General features: G+C 38.8%; 1 protein-coding gene across 6 annotated transcripts in view; it reads left to right on the top strand.

The window, feature by feature from the left end:
- slo (calcium-activated potassium channel slo) overlaps positions 1–24403 on the top strand; it is a 536051-nt gene that overhangs the window by 226849 nt on the left and 284799 nt on the right. For all 6 annotated transcript variants that reach the window (XM_053796374.2, XM_053796365.2, XM_053796360.2 and 3 more), the window contains exon 6: positions 23774–23865. In XM_053796374.2, coding sequence (XP_053652349.2) covers positions 23774–23865 — 92 coding nt within the window. The remainder of the gene's footprint in view (positions 1–23773; positions 23866–24403) is intronic.

Here is a 24403-nt window from a genome sequence, read left to right as displayed (position 1 = left end):
CTCTGGTGTTCAAGAACAGTTGACCCCTGACTTGCATTTCCGACTTATAATGCTTTCCACTAAAAATATTGGCACTTTATGACCAATTAATGACTTACACACACTGATCTACAGTTAGGAGCTTTACATATAATATTCAAACCAATTATTTTCAGTCAGTAGTTTTTCTTGGCTAGATTTCACCAAATTTATTCATATTTTACATATATATATTTTACGTGTGTATGGAGAGTTTAAGGTGTTTATTTCAGATTGGTGAATAACCATTGATTCAGTAATTATGATTTGGTTAAAGATTAATCATATATATTATTTTTTATGTTATTTTTTCACTGTATGCAATGATATTTTGTGCGTGTTCATGTTATTCACATGCGTCAGGCTCAAGTTTGTTTGACAGAGATTGTTCAAGAACTGTTGATATAAATTTGTTTTAATTTTTTGGGTGGTGAATGTTTGTGTGTAGAAGGTAGTGAAGGGGCAATTCTGCTTACACCACCATTGTTTCTTGCTCCCAACCCAGGCACACAGTAACCTTCACCTCTCCCTATGTCCAGGCACCATATTCCCTCACAATAATAGTGAGTAACATGGGAAGGCAAGGTGGAGTGTATGGTATTGGGTGTGTTGTAGGAGGTGTCATAGTGTGGTTGTGGTTTGGGAGGTGGCATACAGTGTGGATGTGGTGTGGGAAGTAGCATCTTGCATGGGTGTGGTGTGGGAGGTGGCATAGTGTGGGTGTGGTGTGGGAGGTGGCATAGTGTGGGTGTGGTGTGGGAGGTGACATAGTGTGGGTGTGGTGTGGGAGATGGCATACAGTGTGGGTGTGGTGTGAGAGGTGGCATACAGTGTGGGTGTGGTGTAAGAGGTGGCATACAGTGTGGACATGGTGTGGGAGGTGGCATACTGTGTGGTGTGTTGTGAGAGGTGACATACATTGTGGGTGTGGTGTTGGAGGTGACATACAGTGTGGGTGTGGTGTGGGAGGTGGCATACTGTGTGGTGTGTTGTGAAAGGTGACATACAGTGTGGGTGTGGTGTGGGAGGTGACATACAGTGTGAGTGTGGTGTGGGAGGTGGCATACTGTGTGGTGTGCTGTGAGAGGTGACATACAGTGTGGGTGTGGTGTGGGAGGTGACATACAGTGTGGGTGTAGTGTGGGAGGTGACATACAGTGTGAGTGGTGTGGGAGGTGACATACAGCGTGAGTGTGGTGTGGGAGGTGACATACAGTGTGAGTGTGGTGTGGGAGGTGACATACAGTGTGAGTGTGGTATGGGAGGTGACATACAGCGTGAGTGAGGTGTGGGAGGTGACATACAGTGTGAGAGTGGTGTGGGAGGTGACATACAGTGTGAGTGTGGTGTGGGAGGTGACATACAGTGTGAGTGTGGTGTGGGAGGTGACATACAGCGTGAGTGAGGTGTGGGAGGTGACATACAGTGTGAGAGTGGTGTGGGAGGTGACATACAGTGTGAGTGTGGTGTGGGAGGTGACATACAGTGTGAGAGTGGTGTGGGAGGTAACATACAGCATGAGTGTGGTGTGGGAGGTGACATACAGTGTGAGTGTGGTGTGGGAGGTGACATACAGTGTGAGTGTGGTGTGGGAGGTGACATACAGTGTGAGTGTGGTGTGGGAGGTGACATACAGTGTGAGTGTGGTGTGGGAGGTGACATACAGTGTGAGTGTGGTGTGGGAGGTGACATACAGTGTGAGTGTGGTGTGGGAGGTGACATACAGTGTGAGTGTGGTGTGGGAGGTGACATACAGTGTGAGTGTGGTGTGGGAGGTGACATACAGTGTGAGTGTGGTGTGGGAGGTGATATACAGTGTGAGTGTGGTGTGGGAGGTGACATACAGTGTGAGTGTGGTGTGGGAGGTGACATACAGTGTGAGTGTGGTGTGGGAGGTGACATACAGTGTGAGTGTGGTGTGGGAGGTGACATACAGTGTGAGTGTGGTGTGGGAGGTGACATACAGTGTGAGTGTGGTGTGGGAGGTGACATACAGTATGGGTGTGAAGAGAATATTCAGTGTGTTAAATAAGTTATTTAGATTATTAACCCTGAAGATTTGTAACCCAGTATCATAAATTTTCTTAATTACACTAATTATTGATTGCTGTGCCTTTAACAGTGATGTATTCACTCCAGCTGAATTTCTATAATTGTTGAATAGGTTGTTGACTGATAATAAAGTGTGAGAAGTGAATAAACATGAAAGTTGTTTAGCAGGAGTATGAGCTTCATCGAGGTACAAGAATAATCCAGCTTTTGTTGTTTTTTAGTGCCACATCTTCCAGGCATAGCCTCTCACACCATTTTAACACAGTGTTGCAGTGAATAAGTAAGTAAGCTTTTTCAGGTATACACAAATACAGTTACATAGATGATCATACAAAGCAGCATATGTGTAGAGAACCTAGGATAACCCAAGAAAGTCAAATGTTGGTAAATTTTTATGTCAAATTAAGATACAGATCACCAGAATTGACTGCCCATTGAAGTTGTAAATGTAGTCATTAAAGAGTGACTGGACAAGCACTATGTAGGGGCTGCCTGTGGTCAGTAGACCTTGACATTAGTTTATGAACCTTGTACTTCAAGACTTCTGATTGACTATGGATCACTCAGGGCATAGTACTGGTAGATGCACATGTAGTATTAATAATTTAGAAGTGTTAGTGCTAGTTTTAGTATGTATGTTTATCACTGTTGCATATTTTATGATGAATACATGTTGATTTTTTGTATTTCATGGAAATAGCACCTCAATATGTTTATTTTTAGCTGGGTCTGTGACCAGAGGACTAGAGAGAGCCTTCTTCTATATTATCCTACACTCAACTTTATAAACAGAATTAGAGATAGCTAGAATGTAAATAGTCCTTAGCAAATCATGAAGTTTTGTGCTGTCGTGTCTTACATGGTAATTATTTTTTGCTTTCCTATCTCCTCCAACCTCCCTGATAGTATTTATCTTGAGTTCATAGGTTAGTTTTAAGCTGCAAGTGTGTGGTACATGTGTACATGTGTGTGGTACATGTGCATTGAGTGTGTGGTGTGTACATATGGCTATAAGAGTGTGTGTGTGTGTGTGTGTGAGTACTTTGTTACTGATGAGTGCTGATTGGCCTTGTCAAGCCCAGTTTTGTTTAAATATCAACACTTCCCTCCCTCCCTCCCTCCCTCCCTCCCTCCCTCCCTCCCTCCCCCCCCTCCCCCCTCCCCCCCCCCTCCCCCCCCTCCTCCTCCTCCTCCTCCTCCTCCTCCTCCTCCTCCTCCTCCTCCTCCTCCTCCTCCTCCTCCTCCTCCTCCTCCTCCTCCTCCTCCTCCTCCTCCTCCTCCTCCTCCTCCTCCTCCTCCTCCTCCTCCTCCTCCTCCTCCTCCTCCTCCTCCTCCTCCTCCTCCTCCTCCTCCTCCTCCTCCTCCTCCTCCTCCTCCTCCTCCTCCTCCTCCTCCTCCTCCTCCTCCTCCTCCTCCTCCTCCTCCTCCTCCTCCTCCTCCTCCTCCTCCTCCTCCTCCTCCTCCCTCCTCCTCCTCCTCCTCCTCCTCCTCCTCCTCCTCCTCCTCCTCCTCCTCCTCCTCCTCCTCCTCCTCCTCCTCCTCCTCCTCCTCCTCCTCCTCCTCCTCCTCCTCCTCCTCCTCCTCCTCCTCCTCCTCCTCCTCCTCCTCCTCCTCCTCCTCCTCCTCCTCCTCCTCCTCCTCCTCCTCCTCCTCCTCCTCCTCCTCCTCCTCCTCCTCCTCCTCCTCCTCCTCCTCCTCCTCCTCCTCCTCCTCCTCTCCTCCTCCTCCTCCTCCTCCTCCTCCACTTTCTCCACTTTCTCCACTCCCTTCAATGGGATTACCTTGTTGTTGATGAATGGCTCATGATCTGAGGAAATGGAGCTGATTTAAAGTACATATACTTCCTTTCTTCAGATCTGACTTGAAGAGACGAATCTTTTTCCCCCCAAAAATTTAGGCTACATGGTGAAGATTTTTGGCCTCTTACTTGGAACAAATTGTGGATATGGACTGTGGAATGCAACTTAAGGGCTTATATATATTTTGATTACATTCTGAACATGATTTCTGTAGTATGGTGTAAAACTGGTGTGGAGAGCAGCAAGCTGATAATGATAGCAACAAATTAGGGATGATTTTAGCAAGTGGAGTTTGTAGCACAGGATAAACCAGAAATTCTTATACAGTGGACCCCCGCCATTCGGCGGGGGTCCACTGTCCGACTTTCGGCAAGTTTTTTTGGCAAAATTAGCTTCGTGGTTCATGATTGGACTCATGATTCGGCGACCTTCTGTTACGCGTCTGCCCATCATGGCGCACACAAAGCCAGTCTCCCGCACTATTCACACTCAGTGTGCCATTGTTTACCAGCATGTGACCATCACCCCACGGGTTCATACAACACATTTCATAATAATTCATTGTTTTTGTGCTTGCAACTGCTGAATAAGCCACCATGGGCTCAAAGAAAGCTCCTAGTGCAGCCCTTTGGTAAAGAAGGTGAGAAACATGATAGAATTCAAGAAAAAACTCATAGCAAAGTACTAAAGTAGAGGAGGGAGAGAGAGGGGAGAATGTGCCTTCTGCAGTGATTCAGTGATTCTACAATATGTATGATACTAAAGCAGCAGGTATCAATAAAGGCTATAGCTCCAGCCAGCGATAAAGTGTAGAATTAACAGTGTAGCAAGTAAGTTAAGCAAGTAAGCGATAGAAAAACAACATGAGAGTAACTCTCCAATGTTGTTTGATGTGTATAGGACCACTGAACATACACCGCCCTGCTATCTTCCACCACCCTAAACCTCTGTCAACATCTCCTTCATCAAACTAACCAATTAAACTAACATCTCCTCCAAGGTAAGTGTAAATATAAAAGTGTAAGTATAAAAGTAAATATAAGTGTAAATATAAAATGACACCAATGGAAATTTGTCACTCCTGAGTTTTTTGGGTTATCCTGGGTACGTTACACATATGCTGCTATGTATGATAATCTATGTATGTAGCTGTATTTGTGTATACTTGAATAAACTTATTTAAATTAAAATGTAAATATTTCTTATTTATAAATTACATACATTGTTTAAGTGTGATGGTGGTAGTGGCCAAAGCCTCCACTGCCACCAACATGGCTTCATGGCCCGGTGTGTGCATGTGCACATGCACACACACATTAAGAGGCAGGGCCAGGAGCTGAGTCTCGACCCCTGCAACCATAATTAGGTGAGTACACATGCACACATGCACACACACATGCGCGCACAGGCTGCAGACCTGGTCCAGCAATTGGCTCCTGGAGTTCAATCCCACCAAGTGCAAAGTCATGAAGATTGGGGAAGGGCAAAGAAGGCCGCAGACGGAGTACAGTCTAGGGGGTCAGAGACTACAGACATCACTCAAGGAAAAAGATCTTGGGGTGAGTATAACACCAGGCACATCTCCTGAAGCGCACATCAACCAAATAACTGCTGCAGCATATGGGCGCCTGGCAAACCTCAGAACAGCATTCCGACATCTTAATAAGGAATCGTTCAGGACCCTATACACCGTGTACGTTAGGCCCATATTGGAGTATGCGGCACCAGTTTGGAACCCACACCTAGCCAAGCATGTAAAGAAACTAGAGAAAGTGCAAAGGTTTGCAACAAGACTAGTCCCAGAGCTAAGAGGTATGTCCTATGAGGAGAGGTTAAGGGAAATCAACCTGACGACACTGGAGGACAGGAGAGATAGGGGGGACATGATAACAACTTACAAAATACTGAGAGGAATTGACAAGGTGGACAAAGACAGGATGTTCCAGAGACTGGACACAGTAACAAGGGGACACAGTTGGAAGTTGAAGACACAGATGAATCAAAGGGATGTTAGGAAGTATTTCTTCAGCCACAGAGTAGTCAGGAAGTGGAATAGTTTGGGAAGCGATGTAGTGGAGTCAGGATCCATACATAGCTTTAAGCAGAGGTACGATAAAGCTCATGGTTCAGGGAGAGTGACCTAGTGGCGACCAGTGAAGAGGCGGGGCCAGGAGCTTGGACTCGACCCCTGCAACCTCAACTAGGTGAGTACAACTAGGTGAGTACACACACACACACACACATGCACACACACACACACACATTCACACACACACACACACACACACACGCACACACACACACACACACACACACACACACACACACACACACATGCACACACACACACACACGCACACATGCACACACACACACACACACGCACACATGCACACACACACACACACACACACACACACACACACACACACACACACACACACACACACACACACACCCTCACGCAAGCACACGCACACAAGCACACACACACACACACACACACACACACACACACACACACACACACACACACACACACACACACAGGAGCTATGAATCGATCCCTGCAACCACAAATAGGTGAGTACACACACACACACACACACACACACACACACACACACACACACACACACACACACACACACACACACACACACACACACACACACACATGCACGCGCACACACACACACACACACATGCACGCGCACACACTCTAGAGAGGGGACACAGAAACAAGGGATCACAATTGGAAGTTGAAGATTCAGATGAGTCAAAGGGATGTTAGGAAGTATTTCTTCAGTCATAGAATAGTCAGGAAGTGGAATAGCCTAGCAAGTGAGGTAGTAGAGGCAGGAACCATACATAGCTTTAAGATGAGGTATGATAAAGCTCATGGAGCAGGGAGAGAGAGGACCTAGTAGCACTCAGTGAAGGGGTGGGGTCAGGAGCTGAGTCTCGACCCCTGCAACCCCAATTAGGTGAGTACAGTTAGATGAGTACACACATGTACATATACTCATATTGGAACATGGTGAACAGAAAGAAATACTCTTGTGCATCAACTGATGGCACATTTTTTAACATATTTTTTGCAATAAAATATCAAACATAAAAATGGCTACACAGGAATTCTAGCTCAAATGGAAGGAGTCCATCTGAATAAATTTGGATAAGCTGGAGTTCTTTGTGTGTATTTGTTATTTTGTTGTGTGTGTACAGTCATGTGTGTACGCATGTGCCTGTTGATTTTGAAGGATGAAACACTCACTTTTGTAGAAGGGTCCTGTGACCTCACAGCAACTCAACCAACACTCTCAACCCAGCTCTCTTGGTCCCAGTCAGGTCTGTTCCACACTTTTACAGTCACTGTAAGCCTCCATCCTTCCTCTGTACTTGTATCATATCATTAAGATTTATCTTTTGTTATTTGAAATCATTGTACAAAATGTACAATAGTTAGAGAACTCATAGGATGCACAGCATTTCAGGCAAAGTTAGGCTAGTATTAAGACTGCATAACCTATTTTAATGGGTTTAATACACTACAAACAAACTTTCTGCAGTTTGCAAAATGTAGTCTACATGTAACAGTATATAGTTAAGCAAAATACAAAGCCACTAGCATGCTGTGCATTTCAGGCAGCCTAATCAAGGCATTAATAGGAAGATAAAAAAACTAGGTAAGCTACAAGTTAAAGGTTATATATTAAAAATAAAAAAAAAAATTATTGACTTAGTTGTGCAAGGTGTCACTCTAGTTGCTCTTGGACTTAGAGTCAGCAGTTGAAATACAACAGGTAGGAGAGGTGGGGAAAACTGAGGGTCCCCAGGGCTCTTACACAGAACTGTTTTTCTTCCTTCAAAACCATTTATTCTGCAGTGGAGCTCTTGGGACCTTCCGGAAACCACAACACCAGCACCCTGTACATGGACGAAGCAGCTATTGAATTGGGTAGGGCTAGTTATATAGACCATAGCCCAGCCAGAAGGGTGGTTTGAACCTGACTGCAGGGTAGGATTACCAGCCCAGGTACAGAAAGGATCTTTTCCCTCAGGCCTTGAGCAAAACTCCATACTTGGATAAAAGTCATTGATAACATCCTGTTAGATTCAGAAAGACCCTGAGCAGTGCATCCATACCTTGCACCAAAATAAGCCAGAGCAGGTAAGAAAACACATAATCCTCTCAGACCACATGGGCATGGTACTACATTTCAAGTCTTTATGCTGTAATTTGTAGGGACCCTTGTTCATCGCACTGAGCAAACAAGGATGTCATTCCAACATGTCAAGCTCTGGTTAGCTAGCAATTACTGCATCTATGGCCCTCCATAGGGCCACTGACTACCAAACCTTCACATGTGTCCTTCGACACCACCTTCTTGCTATGCCACAACCAATGAATGGCCTGGTGGCTAAAGCTCCCGCTTCACACACGGAGGGCCTGGGTTCGATTCCCGGCGGGTGGAAACATTTCAACATGTTTCCTTACACCTATTGTCCTGTTCACCTAGCAGCAAATAGGTACCTGGGTGTTAGTCGACTGGTGTGGGTCGCATCCTGGGGGACAAGATTAAGGACCCCAATGGAAATAAGTTAGACAGTCCTCGATGATGCACTGACTTTCTTGGGTTATCCTGGGTGGCTAACCCCCCGGGGTTAAAAATCCGAACGAAATCTTATCTTATCTTATCTTATCTTATCTTATCTTATAACAAAGATCCATAGGAACCAATCGACCAAAAGTGAAAGAGGCCTTACCAATAGAATTGTAAAAGGAAGCAAAGGGAATGTAGGAATGCCTCACCTATGGCCACCTATCTGCTGGGGCATCTGCAAAGAATGGAACATTACCTGTAATGCTCCTGTAATGTCTGATTCAGGGAAACATAGTCTGTTAAATCCAGAGAGCTCATAACACTCTTGATCTCATGAACACAGACAATGTATGAAATTGGCTCTTGTGGATTAAGTCTACAGAGATGAAACATTCTGACCACATCATATTTAATTGAGCATTGGCATTGAGGCCAGAGGTAGGATTGATGAAAAGGCCAGCCTGTCTTAAAATCCTTTTGCTTTGTCTCTGACATAACTGTTATAGTCTCTTAATGCCTTCTCTGAGCAGAGAATGGAGCCCCAAGGAACACTCCAAATTGTAATGTTGACCAGAAGATGCTGTTATGAACTATCTTGTTATTATTTAAGGAAGCAAGGGTGTGTGGGAGGGGGACAAGAGATGCAAGGTTTATTCTTCCAGAAATCACGAAGTTCTTTGATCTCTTAATTACATGAACCTCCAGTGCCTTATCCAGAAGAAAGTCTATTTTGCTTTTGGAAGCATATCTTCAATAGGCTGGCTCTATAAGGAATGAGAAGAAAGATTTAATATAGTCTAGAACCACTGCAGAATAACCTTGAGACAATGAAAACACTTCAGAAACATGATCTCAGTGGTATACTTGATCAAGTCAGACTGAAGAAATACACCGATCTTTCTGTAACGGTGTGCAGTGGGTGCATGAAGCAGCAGGTGAGCGCTTCTTCTAAAATCAGTAGAAGCCAGTAGAATACTCTACTGCCAGTAGATGTGTACCATTAGGTGTTCAGGTACCTACTGCTTCTAAAGCCAGTAGATGTGTACCATTAGGCGTTCAGGTACCTACTGCTTAGCTGCGTACCATGAGATGGTCAGGTACATAATGCTTAGAGCGTACCATTAGGTGTTCAGGTACATACTGCTTACATGCGTACCGTGAGGTGTTCAGGTACATACTGCTTACATGCGTACCGTGAGGTGCTCAGGTACATAATGCTTACATGTGTACCGTGAGGTGCTCAGGTACATAATGCTCTAAGGCCGGCTCAGCAGTCCCCACAATGGGTTTGATGACGTACCCAGTGGTACTGCCGGCCGGCAGGTTAACTATTTAACAGCTAGTTTGGCAGGGGGCCGTAACAATGTACGTGTAGTAAATAAAGATATTATTATTATTATTATTTTATTATTTTCTCACTTGTTTGTTGGGTTATCTTATTCAAACTTGGGCAATGTCTGATGGAAAGATACTTCTTAACGTACACCAAAAATGAAAGATATCAGACCATAAATAGCGGAGTTCACTTCTCAGCCATTAGCGGCCGCTTAGCGGTATATTTTTTGTATGGTTGTTATGGTTATATTCTCATTTTTTCGGTCTCATTTGATAGAATGAAAGATATATTACAGAAATAGATATGATTTTGATTGCTTTCATGGAGAAAAGTACCTTGAAATTGCGCTCACAGTAGCGAAAATGTTCTGTTCTTTAGCGAAGCTCAAGAGTAAACAAATGACGTCACCGTCCAATACCTGTCCGCCTGCCAGTCTAAATTCCAGTACGGAGTCAAGAATGGATTGACATTAATTATACAATTATTACAATAATGCAGTAGTCTGCATAACAGTAAATCTTTTATTTTTTTTTTGTGAATAAAAATTCCAAATGGTAAGCAAGAGTAATATAAGAGGGGCCTGTAGCCATGACTGATGAACAGAGAAAATGTTATTTTAGTGCCAGGAATGTCTGCATTGTTTATTCTGGACTCTATTTTGAAACTGGCATCTGTTGAAATTTGTGTGAAATTGGCCAAATTGCCAGTTTCTGACCACTTTATTGGGTACTTGAAATAAGTGAATGGGCAGTTTCTTGTACTCAGTTGACAGACTAGAAGTAAATAAGTTTATTCAGATATACACAAATACAGTTACATAGATTATCATACATAGCAATGTATGTATAGAGAACCTAGGATAACCCAGAAAAGTCGGACAAAGTGACTTATTTCCAGTACCTTGCTTGGGCTTGCCATATATGATTTTTGGTAAATATTTTTTTTTCTCGGTTGTTTGTTGGGCTATCTCATTGAAACTTGGGCAATGTATGATGGAAAGATGCTTCTTAACGTACAACAAAAATAAAAAAGACGGACGATAAATAAGGGAGTTCACTTCTCAACCATTAGCCGCCTCTTTGCAGTATATTTTCGTATGGTTTTTATGGTTGTATTCTCATTTTTTGGACTCATTTGATAGAATGGAAGTTATATTACAGAAATAGACATGATTTTGATTGCTTTCATGACGAAAAGTACCTTGAAATTGAGCTCAAAGTAGCGGAAATGTTCGATTTTTGCCGATGTTCAATGAACTGTGTAAGTCAGGTTGGTTAATTTTATTAAAACCACTCTGTAATTCGGCAAACTCAGTAATTCGGCACACTACAGGTCCCAATGATGCCGGATTTGTGATGGAGGATCTGTTGTACCTCTCTGGGTAGTTGCTGTCTGCCAACCTCCGTCTGTTAGCAGAGATGTTACTGTGGGATCTTTCACCGACACACATCACTACATTGACCAACAATTACATTATTTTTTTTACAGACTTAAAAAAATTAGGTGGGTTTCTTTGGGGTTCATGGAACATAACCTAATTTTCACCCTATGTTCTTCAGTTCTCTTTACACGATTTTTGATCACATGCCATTTTCAGGAAAGTAAATGAAGTGATAACCAACAGTCACTATGTATCATGTCAAAATAAAAATTATTATTGTTATGATAAATGTATATATATATATATATATATATATATATATATATATATATATATATATATATATATATATATATATATATATATATATATATATATATATATATATATATACACACATATATACACACATATATACACATATATATAGATATATATATATGTATATATCTCAATAACAACACTCCACCAGCCAAGGAGTCGAACCCATGCTGTTTTGGCCTGCCTCATGATGAGAGAAAACGCATGATGCTTTAGACCGCTAGTGGTCTAAAGCGTCATGCGTTTTCTCTCACCATGAGGCGGGCCAAAACAGCATGGGTTCAACTCCTTGGCTAGTGCAGTGTTGTTATTGATCAATATCACTTGTTCTATGGGTACAATAATGTGTGTGTGTGTGTGTGTGTGTGTGTGTGTGTGTGTGTGTGTGTGTGTGTGTGTGTGTGTGTGTGTGTCTATATATATATATATATATATATATATATATATATATATATATATATATATATATATTGGCAGTTTGGAGGGATATGTTGTGTATCTTTATATGTGTATGCTTCTAGACTGTTGTATTCTGAGCACCTCTGCAAAAACAGTGATAATGTGCGAGTGTGGTGAAAGTGTTGAATGATGATGAAAGTATTTTCTTTTTGGGGATTTTCTTTCTTTTTTGGGTCACCCTGCCTCGGTGGGAGACGGCCGACTTGTTTAAAAAAAAAAAAAAAAAAAATATATATATATATATATATATATATATATATTATATATTTTTTATTATCACAGTGGCCGATTCCCACCAAGGCAGGGTGGCCCGAAAAAGAAAAACTTTCACCATCATTCACTCCATCACTGTCTTGCCAGAAGGGTGCTTTACACTACAGTTTTTAAACTGCAACATTAACACCCCTCCTTCAGAGTGCAGGCACTGTACTTCCCATCTCCAGGACTCAAGTCTGGCCTGCCAGTTTCCCTGAACCCCTTCATAAATGTTACTTTGCTCACACTCCAACAGCACGTCAAGTATTAAAAACCATTTGTCTCCATTCACTCCTATCAAACACGCTCACGCATGCCTGCTGGAAGTCCAAGCCCCTCGCACACAAAACCTCCTTTACTCCCTCCCTCCAACCTTTCCTAGGCCGACCCCTACCCCGCCTTCCTTCCACTACAGACTGATACACTCTTGAAGTTATTCTGTTTCGCTCCATTCTCTCCACATGTCCGAACCACCTCAACAACCCTTCCTCAGCCCTCTGGACAACAGTTTTGGTAATCCCGCACCTCCTCCTAACTTCCAAACTACGAATTCTCTGCATTATATATATATATATATATATATATATATATATATATATATATATATATATATCTTTCTTTCTTTCTTTCAACACACCGGCCGTATCCCACCGAGGCGGGGTGGCCCAAAAGGAAAAACGAAAGTTTCTCCTTTTACATTTAGTAATATATACAGGAGAAGAGGTTACTAGCCCCTTGCTCCCGGCATTTTAGTCGCCTCTTACAACACGCATGGCTTACGGAGGAAGAATTCTGTTCCACTTCCCCATGGAGATAAGAGGAAATAAACAAGAATAAGAACTAGAAAGAAAATAGAAGAAAACCCAGAGGGGTGTGTATATATGTGCTTGTACATGTATGTGTAGTGTGACCTAAGTGTAAGTAGAAGTAGCAAGACGTACCTGAAATCTTGCATGTTCATGAGACAGAAAAAAGGACACCAGCAATCCTACCATCATGTAAAACAATTACAGGCTTTCGTTTTACACTCACTTGGCAGGACGGTAGTACCTCCCTGGGCGGTTGCTGTCTACCAACCTACTACCTATATATATATATATATATATATATATATATATATATATATATATATATTTTGACACAGTTACTTTTTGCTGATGATACTGTGCTTATGGGAGATTCTAAAGAAAAATTGCAAAGGTTAGTGGATGAGTTTGAGAATGTGTTTAAAGGTAGAAAGTTGAAAGTGAACATAGAAAAGAGTAAGGTGATGAGGGTATCAAATGATTTAGATAAAGAAAAAATGAATATCAAATTGGGGAGGAGGAGTATGGAAGAAGTGAATGTTTTCAGATACTTGGGAGTTGACGTGTCGGCGGATGGATTTATGAAGGATGAGGTTAATCATAGAATTGATGAGGGAAAAAAGGTGAGTGGTGCGTTGAGGTATATGTGGAGTCAAAAAACGTTATCTATGGAGGCAAAGGAGGGAATGTATGAAAGTATAGTAGTACCAACACTCTTATATGGATGTGAAGCTTGGGTGGTAAATGCAGCAGCGAGGAGACGGTTGGAGGCAGTGGAGATGTCCTGTCTAAGGGCAATGTGTGGTGTAAATATTATGCAGAAAATTCGGAGTGTGGAAATTAGGAGAAGGTGTGGAGTTAATAAAAGCATTAGTCAGAGGGCAGAAGAGGGGTTGTTGAGGTGGTTTGGTCATTTAGAGAGAATGGATCAAAGTAGAATGACATGGAAAGCATATAAATCTATAGGGGAAGGAAAGAGGGGTAGGGGTCGTCCTCGAAAGGGTTGGAAAGAGGGGGTAAAGGAGGTTTTGTGGGCGAGGGGCTTGGACTTCCAGCAAGCGTGCATGAGCGTGTTAGATAGGAGTGAATGGAGACGAATGATACTTGGGACCTGACGATCTGTTGGAGTGTGAGCAGGGTAATATTTAGTGAAGGGATTCAGGGAAACCGGTTATTTTCATATAGTCGGACTTGAGTCCTGGAAATGGGAAGTACAATGCCTGCACTTTAAAGGAGGGGTTTGGGATATTGGCAGTTTGGAGGGATATGTTGTGTATCTTTATACGTATATGCTTCTAAACTGTTGTATTCTGAGCACCTCTGCAAAAGCAGTGATAATGTGTGAGTGTGGTGAAAGTGTTGAATGATGATGAAAGTATTTTCTTTTTGGGGATTTTCTTTCTTTTTTGGGTCACCCTGCCTCGGTGGGAGACGACCGACTTGTTGAAAAAAAAAATATATATATATATAAAATGTTGTGCCTAATAGGTAAAACTTGTGATTTTGGCTTAAATAGCAACACTCTTCTTGCCGAATAAGGCAAGTGAAAATTTGTGTATGCTATAATTTCGCAAAAATCATACAAGGCTATAAAATATTCCACACTGATAGAGTCAACAGGAAGGGTGGTGGAGTGACAATGTATGTCAGAAATAATTTAAAATGTTGTGCTTCAGACACAGAATCTCTTTGGCTACAGCTTCTCGAGGGTCATGACACATTAATTTTGGGTATGATTTATAGGCCCCCCCAATCTTGATAGGGAGTACAGTAAGCTGCTATGGGATGAAATTCATAAGGCGTCTAGATATGAAAATGTCGTGTTAATTGGAGATTTTAACTTTAGAAAATAGATTGGAACAATATGACAGGAAATCTTGAGTCTAGTGACTTTCTTGATACGATTCAGGATTGCTTTTTTGAAGTTTGACAGAACCAACTAGAGGAAACAATCTGCTAGACTTGGTTCTTGCCAACATAAGTCACTAATTAATAATCTTGAGGTTAATGATGAGCTTGAGGAAAGTGATCACAAATCACTTAGTTTCAATATATCATTGAATTACCCAAATAACTGCAATCAAGTCTCTGTCCCAGACTTCTGCTTGGCCACTTTCATGGGACTGAGAAATTACTTGGGTGGGCTAAATTGGAAAGACCTGACTATGGGTCAGGTAGGTAGTGTTGGTTGCCAATATGATGTTTTTCACAGCATAGTTCTAGCTGCCAAGACACCTTATGTTCCAAGTAGGGAAATTAGAAAAAAAAAAATTATCCCAAATGGATAAACAATAGACTAAAACATTTCGTTGGTCAAAGAGAGGCATATATAGGCATATCTAAAGAGGAGAGGGACAGTTAAGAAATCAATATATTCAGTTAAAGAGAGAAATAAAAAAGGCAATAAGAAAAGCTACAAGAGATTATGAGGCTGAAGTGGCAAGGGATTTGAAGATTAACCCAAAAGGTTTCTTTCAGGTATATAGAAGTAAGATTAGGGACAAGATTGGCCCACTCAGAAGTAACTCAGGTCAGATCACTGGCAGTGATAAGGAAATGTGTGAAATTTTTAACTCTTATTTCCTCTGTTTTTACACACGAAGATATTAGCAAAATTCCATGTAGAACAGGATGATAAACTATGCACAATTAGGGTAACTAATGACAAGGTCCTCAGACAAATAGAGTAATTAAAACCAAACAAATCCCCAGGCCCTGATGAAGTGCTTGCAAGGGTTTTTAAGGAATGTAAAGAGGAACTTAGCAAACCTTTAGCTAGTCTTTTCAACATATCATTACAAACTGGCATAGTGCCAAACAAGTGGAAAATGGCAAATGTAATACCTATTTACAAAGCGGGAGACAGGTCCTTAGCTTCGAGCTATAGACCAATAAACATTACCTCCATAGTGGGAAAATTTATGGAATCAGTAATTGCCAAGGCAAGTCATAACCATCTTGAAAGACATAAATTGATTAATGAATCTCTGCACAGTTTTACAAAGGGGCATCCCTGTCTTACGAATTTACTAATTTTTTTCACCAAGGTATTTGAGGAGCTAGATCATGGTTATGAATATGATATTGTGTATATGGACTTTAGTAAGGCTTTTGATAGAGTTCCACATCAAAGGCTATTGAGGAAGATTAAGGCACACAGATACTCAGCAGAGAGTTTGCATTAATGGGGAGAAATCCGAGTGGGGTGCATCACGAGTGGTGTTCCACAGGGGTCAGTGTTGGACCCTTTGTTGTTCACAATTTGTATAAACAGCAATGATGAGGGAATAAATAGTGACATAAGCAAGTTTGCTGATGACACCAAAATAAGTCGCCTAATTCATTCAAATGAGGACATTAGAGAACTCCAGGAAGATTTGAATAGACTGATGCAGTGGTTGTAGAAGTGGCATATGCAGTTTAATATAGACAAATACAAAGTTCTAAACATTGGACAAGAAAATAATCATGCCACATATAAACTAAATAATGTAGATCTTAATATTACTGATTGCAAAAAGGATTTGGGAGTTCTGGTTAGCAGTGATCTAAAACCAAGACAACAGTGCGTAAGTGTTTGCAATTCATGGCTTCATATCAAGGAGCGTAAATAATAGGAGTCCTTAGGTTGTTCTTCATCTCTATATATCTTTGGTTAGGCCTCATTTAGATTATGCTGCACAGTTCTGGTCACTGTATTACAAGGTGGTTAATGCACTGGAAAACGTACAGAGGTGGATGACAAAGTTGATCTCACATATCAGAAATCTTCCCTATGAGGATAGACTTAGGGCCCTGAATCTGCACTCGCTAAAAAGGCGTAGAATTAGGGGTGATATGATTGAGGTGTATAAATAGAAAATAGGAATATATGAAGGGAATATAAATAGCGTGCTAAAAATATCTAGCCAAAACAGGACTCGCAGCAGTGGTTCTAAGTTGGAAAAATTCAGATTCAGGAATGATATAGGAAAGCACTGGTTTGGTAATAAGAGTTGTGGATGAGTGGAACAAACTCCCAAGTATCGTCATAGAAGCTAAGACATTGTGTAGTTTTAAAAATAGGTTAGATAAATACACGAGTGGGTGTGAGTTGGACCTGACTAGCTTGTGCTGATAGGTCTGATGCCATGCCCCTTCCTTAAGTAGATGTGACCTGACCTGACTAGGTGGATCATTGGTTTAAGTCGGGAAGTGACTTGGATGTGCCTCGCATGGGACAGTAGGCCTGCTGCAGTGTTTTTTCTTTCTTATGTTCTTATGTGTTTGTTTATTATTAAATTATTGTAAACTTATCAAAAATATATTTAGTCGGATTAGGCTAAATTAAATTGCACTTGTTATAATAAGGTTAGGTAAGTTTTCTAAGGTTCCTTTGGTACAAAATTATTAATTTTTACATTAACATAAATGAAGAAACTATATCTTTAAATGTATAAAAAATAATTTCAGAAAGGACTTAATTTTATGTGAGTTCTTGCTATCTGGCCAGTTTTACCTATTCGGCACGAGTAAAAAAAATATACTTTTTTTTTTTTAACAAGTTTTGTGTGTGTGTGTGTGTGTGTTTATATATATATATATATATATATATATATATATATATATATATATATATATATATATATATATATATATATATATATATATACATATATATATATACATGTATATATATATATATATATATATATATATATATGTATATATATATATATATATATATATATATATATATATATATATATATATATATATATATATATATTGTATATATATATATATATATATATATGGGAAGTACAAGGCCTGCACTTTAAAGGAGGGGTTTGGGATATTGGCAGTTTGGAGAGATATGTTATTCTATATCTTTATATATGCTTCTAAACTTTTGTATCTGGGTGCCTTTGCAAAAACAGTGATTATGTATGAGTGAGGTGAAAGTGCTGAATGATGATGAAAGTATTTTCTTTTTGGGGATTTTCTTTGTTTTTGAGTCACCCTGCCTAGGTGGGAGGCAGCCGACTTGTTGAGAAAAAAAAGAGAAATATATATATATATATATATATATATATATATATATATATATATATATATATATATATATATATATATATATATATATATATATATATATATGTCCATGGGGAAGTGGAACAGAATTCTTCCTCCGTAAGCCATGCGTGTCGTAAGAGGCGACTAAAATGCCGGGAGCAAGGGGCTAGTAACCCCTTCTCCTGTATAAATTACTAAATTTAAAAAGAGAAACTTTTGTTTTTCTTTTTGGGCCACCCTGCCTTGGTGGGATACGGCCGGTTTGTTGAAAGAAAAGATATATACATACACACACACAAACCTGCAAACTTTTAGACGAAGTACACAGTACTATGCACACCATGCAAAACCAGACAATACTCTGGCACCTAGCCAAACTAGGCATTTGTTCCAGAGCAACTAGCACATGGCTGGTGATTAGTTTTTCATCTTTCCAAAATGCACCGACCAAAGAAAGATGTTAGAATGTTTAGATTTTGCAGATCAAGCAAAATATTTACATTTATCTCAGGTTGGAGGAGACGCAAGCCTACGAACTTTGGGACAAAGTAAGCATTATTACACACCAGACCAGATAATATTTGGGTGCCCTATTCTGTGAAGTCTAAACATTGTAATATCTTTGGTTGGTGCATGTTGGAGAGGAGATGAATAACTAAATACCAGCTAAGTACTAGGTGACTGGAACAAGTACCTAGCTTGGCTGGGCACCAGAGTATTGTCTAGTCTGGCATGGTATGTATAGTACTGCATAGTTTGTACTAAAGTTCGTAAGTTCGAGTCTCCTCCGACCTGAGGTAAATATTTTGCCTGTTCTGCAAAGTCTAAATAAATAAATAAATAAATATATATATATATATATATATATATATATATATATATATATATATATATATATATATATATATATATATATATATATATATATATATATATATATATATATATATATATATATTTATATATATATATATATTTATATATATATATATATATATATATATTTATATATATATATATATATATATATATATATATATATATATATATATATATATATATATATATATATATATATATATATATATATATACACACACACACACACAATAAGATCACAGTAAACAGGTGATTTCAGAATATGCAAAACAACCACTCTGAAAGAATAGAGAAATTCCAAGCGCTTTCGTGACTACTCACATTATCAAGGAACTATGAAAGTAAAGCATCCAAGGAAGCTATATAAGGGGTCTGGCCGGACCTCACTATCAGATCCCACAACGGTTTAAACACCTGACGCGCGCCGACCCAACTTGGATAGGTCCTTGGCACAACTCACCCCACAAACTATTCTACCCAAGAAATAAGAAATTTTTTAAAGATTATTTGTCCAGTGTATTATTAAATTCTTCCCAAATTCTATTAATTATAAATGGATCTAATTTATATAAACCAAAGGAAATATTCATATTATTTTCAAAACTGCTTTTTATGAAACAAGATTCAATTATATTAAGGAACTTTCATAGTTCCTTGATAATGTGAGTAGTCACGAAAGCGCTTGGAATTTCTCTATTCTTTCAGAGTGGTTGTTTTGCATATATATATATAATATATATATATATATATATATATATATATATATATATATATATATATATATATATATATATATATATATATATATATATATATATATATATATATGCAAAACAACCACTCTGAAAGAATAGAGAAATTCCAAGCGCTTTCGTGACTACTCACATTATCCTTGATAATGTGAGTAGTCACGAAAGCGCTTGGAATTTCTCTATTCTTTCAGAGTGGTTGTTTTGCATATTCTGAAATCACCTGTTTACTGTGATCTTATTGTGTATATATATATATATATATATATATATATATATATATATATATATATATATATATATATATATATATATATATATATATATATATATATATATATATATATATATATATATATATATATTATATATATATATATATATATATATATATATATATATATATATATATATATATATATCAAAGTAGAATGACATGGAGAGCATTTAAATCTGTAGGGGTCCTCCTCAAAAAGGTTGGAAGGAAGGGGTAAGGGAGGTTTTGTGGGTGAGGGGCTTAGACTTCCAGCAGGCGTGCATGAGCGTGTTTGATAGGAGTGAATGGAGACGAATGGTATTTGTGACCTGACAATTTGTTGGAATGTGAGCAGGGTAATATTTAGTGAAGGGATTCAGGGAAACCGGTTATTTTTATATAGTCGGACTTGAGTCCTGGAAATGGGAAGTACAATGCCTGCACTCTAAAGGAGGGGTTTTGGGATATTAGCAGTTTGGAGGGATATGTTGTGTATCTTTATATGTATATGCTTCTAAACTGTTGTGTTCTGAGCACCTCTGCAAAAACAGTGATTATTTGTGAGCGAGGTGAAAGTGTTGAATGATGATGAAAGTATTTTCTTTTTGGGGATTTTCTTTCTTTTTGGGTCACCCTGCCTCAGTGGGAGATGGCTGACTTTTTAAAAAAAATATATATATATACAGTGGACCCCCGGTTAACGATATTTTTTCATTCCAGAAGTATGTTCAGGTGCCAGTACTAACCGAATTTGTTCCCATAAGGAATATTGTGAAGTAGATTAGTCCATTTCAGACCCCCAAACATACACGTACAAACGCACTTACATAAATACACTTACATAATTGGTCGCATTGGGAGGTGATCGTTATGCGGGGGTCTACTGTATATACATATATGTGTGTGCGTGTACATATACATGTATATATATATGTGTATGTATGTATACATATAAGGGTGTGTGTGTGTTTTTGAATGAAGGTCATGAATCACTTCATATAGTACACACAGATATACCAGTAGTCAGGTATAGGTCTTCTGTCAGGATGATGCATGTATTTACCACTGAGTTATCTCAAAATGGATAACATTTGCTTTTAGTGACTATGCCTGTGCATGTTTTGGGAATGATTTTTTTCCATTTTGGTGTTTGCTTAAGGTTCATGTTCATAAAGAAATAAAAGGATGATAAAAAATGCCCTATATACTAATGATTTAATTAATGCTGAGCACTGAAATGATCTATGAAGGGGCTCTAACAATTATTCATATTATATTGCTTAATATTAATTTTAAATATTGTTTATTTCCCTAACTCTATACATATCAGCCTTTCCATCTGTTGTCATATCTATAACTTTATTTCTTTATACAATATATTTTCACACTTTTATTTATTTTTTTATTTATGTGGTGAATGCCTTTCCTGTGTCGTATTCATTTGTGTCCAGAACAATATCTATGGAAATTCTGCCTACCTTTTTTTTCTTAAGATTTACCTTGTCTGTGCTTCTTTAGCAACAGTTAAATTTATTTTGTAGATTTTCTTATGCCAGATACTTTTTGTTATTTATACTAGTAGTCTTTCAGTTTATTTGTAGTACGAAGTTGAATTATTTTAATGTTGAATTTTTTTATTTTGCTAGTTAACTTTAGTACAGATTGTTTTTCTGTGTATGCATATTTTGATGGTTTAATTATTGTTATTTTCTTCAGTTCACTTAGTTAAATTACATTGTTTTGTTTTATGATTGGGCCAGTTGTTGTTCCTATACTTCCTCTGTGCTATTTCTCACAAATCTTTGCCTTCATCAAGGTTGAAATTTTGCATTTCCTAAATTATTTATGTAAATTTTACCCTGTGTAGGTCTAGCATCCATTTTATGTTTAGTAACTTGCATCTTGTATGTTGTTTACGTTTTCCTCTCCTATAGCTTCAAGTTTCTTATCGTACTTACAGAATTAATGTTAAACATTTGGCTGAGTTTGCTGCTCTGCAGATATCAAACGTGCACCTAGCTATACATACCTTTTTTACATACTGTATAAAAATTCAAGAATTAGTATCAGTGTTTAGGAATTATGTTATAAATTTACTTTTACTTACATATTATAGATTCTTTTATTCTAATATATATATATAATTGTCAGTATTTGCTCCATATTTTTACATTGACCTATATGCAGTACATCAACGATTCCTTGACTTGAGCTATCTCTCTACTTTTATCTGTATACTTATAGCCCTTTAGGTACCTTCATATACACAGTCTTACATTTTTTACATTGCTGCTGTCACTTCCAATAAATAATGGTTAAATTGCACTATATTATATTAGTTTTGTTTTTATACCTTTCCAATTTAAGCTGGCAAATAAATGGTTCAGTTCTACATGCCATATTTTCACAATGCTCATCAGTATATTTTTATTCTGCATTATTCATCTTGTTTTGCATTCCTTTCTTGATTTTTATTGTTTTAGCCATGTATAAAAAACAATTTTTTTTTTTTACTACCTCTTAACACCATTCCATGCCCTGACATTAATTATCTCACTAAAACTAATGTTGTAATTTTGTGGGGAAAATATTGGTTTTTACAGTCAGCAGTCTGCCTATTTGTTGCTTACCACATCCTTTACATTCTATGTTGCTCTGCATGTAATAGCCCTCTTAAGCCACATATGTGCTCCTGTTTTGAAGATTTACATGCCTATTCATATACCTTAGACACACCCTAATAGTCTATTAACCAATTGCCCTAGTGTTTTGTATGTTGTCTCTCCCTTAAGCTCATCTACTGGTTGTCATTTCACAAACTTCCACATAGTAGCATTGTACCCTTTTCATCTTAGAAAGCAACATGTCTTATATTACTTCCATTACTTTTTCCTTACACCTATATCTTTCTTATGTTCAGTTTACAAGGCCCACTTACCTACAGGAATCACTCTTAGTCCCTCAAATGGTACTTCTGATATAGAAATTACCCTTCCTATCAATATTTACACAGTCTTCCTTATTTATCCTTCACAGATTTAGTTTTAATCTCTTATATAGTATATGTCATAATCCTAATTTTCTTTCATTTCATGTCATTATTACTTTTACCATTATCCAATCCATAATTAAGCCTTCCTCTTGGTGCTGTACCCTTAACCCTCCCATGTCGTGTCATCCGCCCCCTCGTTAAACCTGGTGTCCCATGGTTCCAAACTTCCTCTGTCCTAAGTCCTCTAGTCTAGCCCCTTGATCCGTGCTGGTCCTCGTCTGACTGGCCTGCTATGGTTCCTCTAGGCTGTGTTTGCCAGCTGGATACCAGAAATCACCGAGATCGTAGGCAACAGGTCCAAGTATGGCGGCGAGTACAAACGGTCACATGGACGGAGGTATCAGTTAGGAGAAAGCCCGTAGAATCATACTCAACTTTTTTATACTCCCGTGACCCGCGATTGTTTAGGCACATGTTGCATGGGATGATCATCATTTAGCTTAGTCCTCCCGCAATTCAACCTCGGTGGCATTTGTATTTTCTACCTACTATATTAAGGCCATAAAACGTGGGCTATGGGAGACATCAGCACTTTGCTGAGCTCCTGTCAACAGAGCACGGGCAATGAGAGGTGGTCATACATGCTGGCTGTGTACAAATCATTATCTGTGTTTACAGTAGCCACTGTATACCCCTCAAAGCCATGTTGACCACGGCGAAAGTGTGCCTAAACTCTTGCATGAAATTTGGCAACAGTGTGATTTGTGTGTTGGTGCTACTTAAAGTTCTGTGCTCCATCTCTACTTAGGCAATATTCGCAAGCTGTATCCCTGAAATTATAGACCTGGTTGGGACTAGATCCAAGTACGGCGGAACACTCAAGAACGAGAGGGGAAGAAGGTAGAGTGTAGAGTCCCTCCCCTACCACCACATCACCATCATCATCACTGCCACCAGAGCCATCTCTGCCTCCCAACAGCAACTACTGAGTCCAACGCACGACCTCGCTCTTGTCACTAATTCGTTTTTTTTTTTTTTTTTTTTAATATTTAAGTGTATTTACACATGTAATAGGGTGCTTTATAACACAGCCTGATTTAAGTGTTTGTGTGTTATGAGAGTGCACATAAATATAATGTCAAAATAATTAAATTTAGCCATATACAGGTATAAATCTTCTAAGTAAAATTAGAGAAAATAATATTTTAAATAAATGAAAAGGTCAGGTTTTAAATGAAATAAAGCTTCTAATATGTATCAGCAAATAACACTTCAGAGGGTATATAAGCCAACATAATTCATTAACATAAGCCTGAGGTTATTGCAAGTAAAGAGTGTCTGCATTCCAGCTATGTACCATATTATGATTGAATTTCAAAAGTTGGATACACAGAAGTCAGTAATATTTATAATGTATTTTCTTTATTAGCTTTGCTAA

Source organism: Cherax quadricarinatus, chromosome 83, assembly GCF_038502225.1.
Source record: "Cherax quadricarinatus isolate ZL_2023a chromosome 83, ASM3850222v1, whole genome shotgun sequence".
NCBI lineage: Eukaryota > Metazoa > Arthropoda > Malacostraca > Decapoda > Parastacidae > Cherax > Cherax quadricarinatus.
This window is presented reverse-complemented; position numbering and strand designations above follow the sequence as displayed.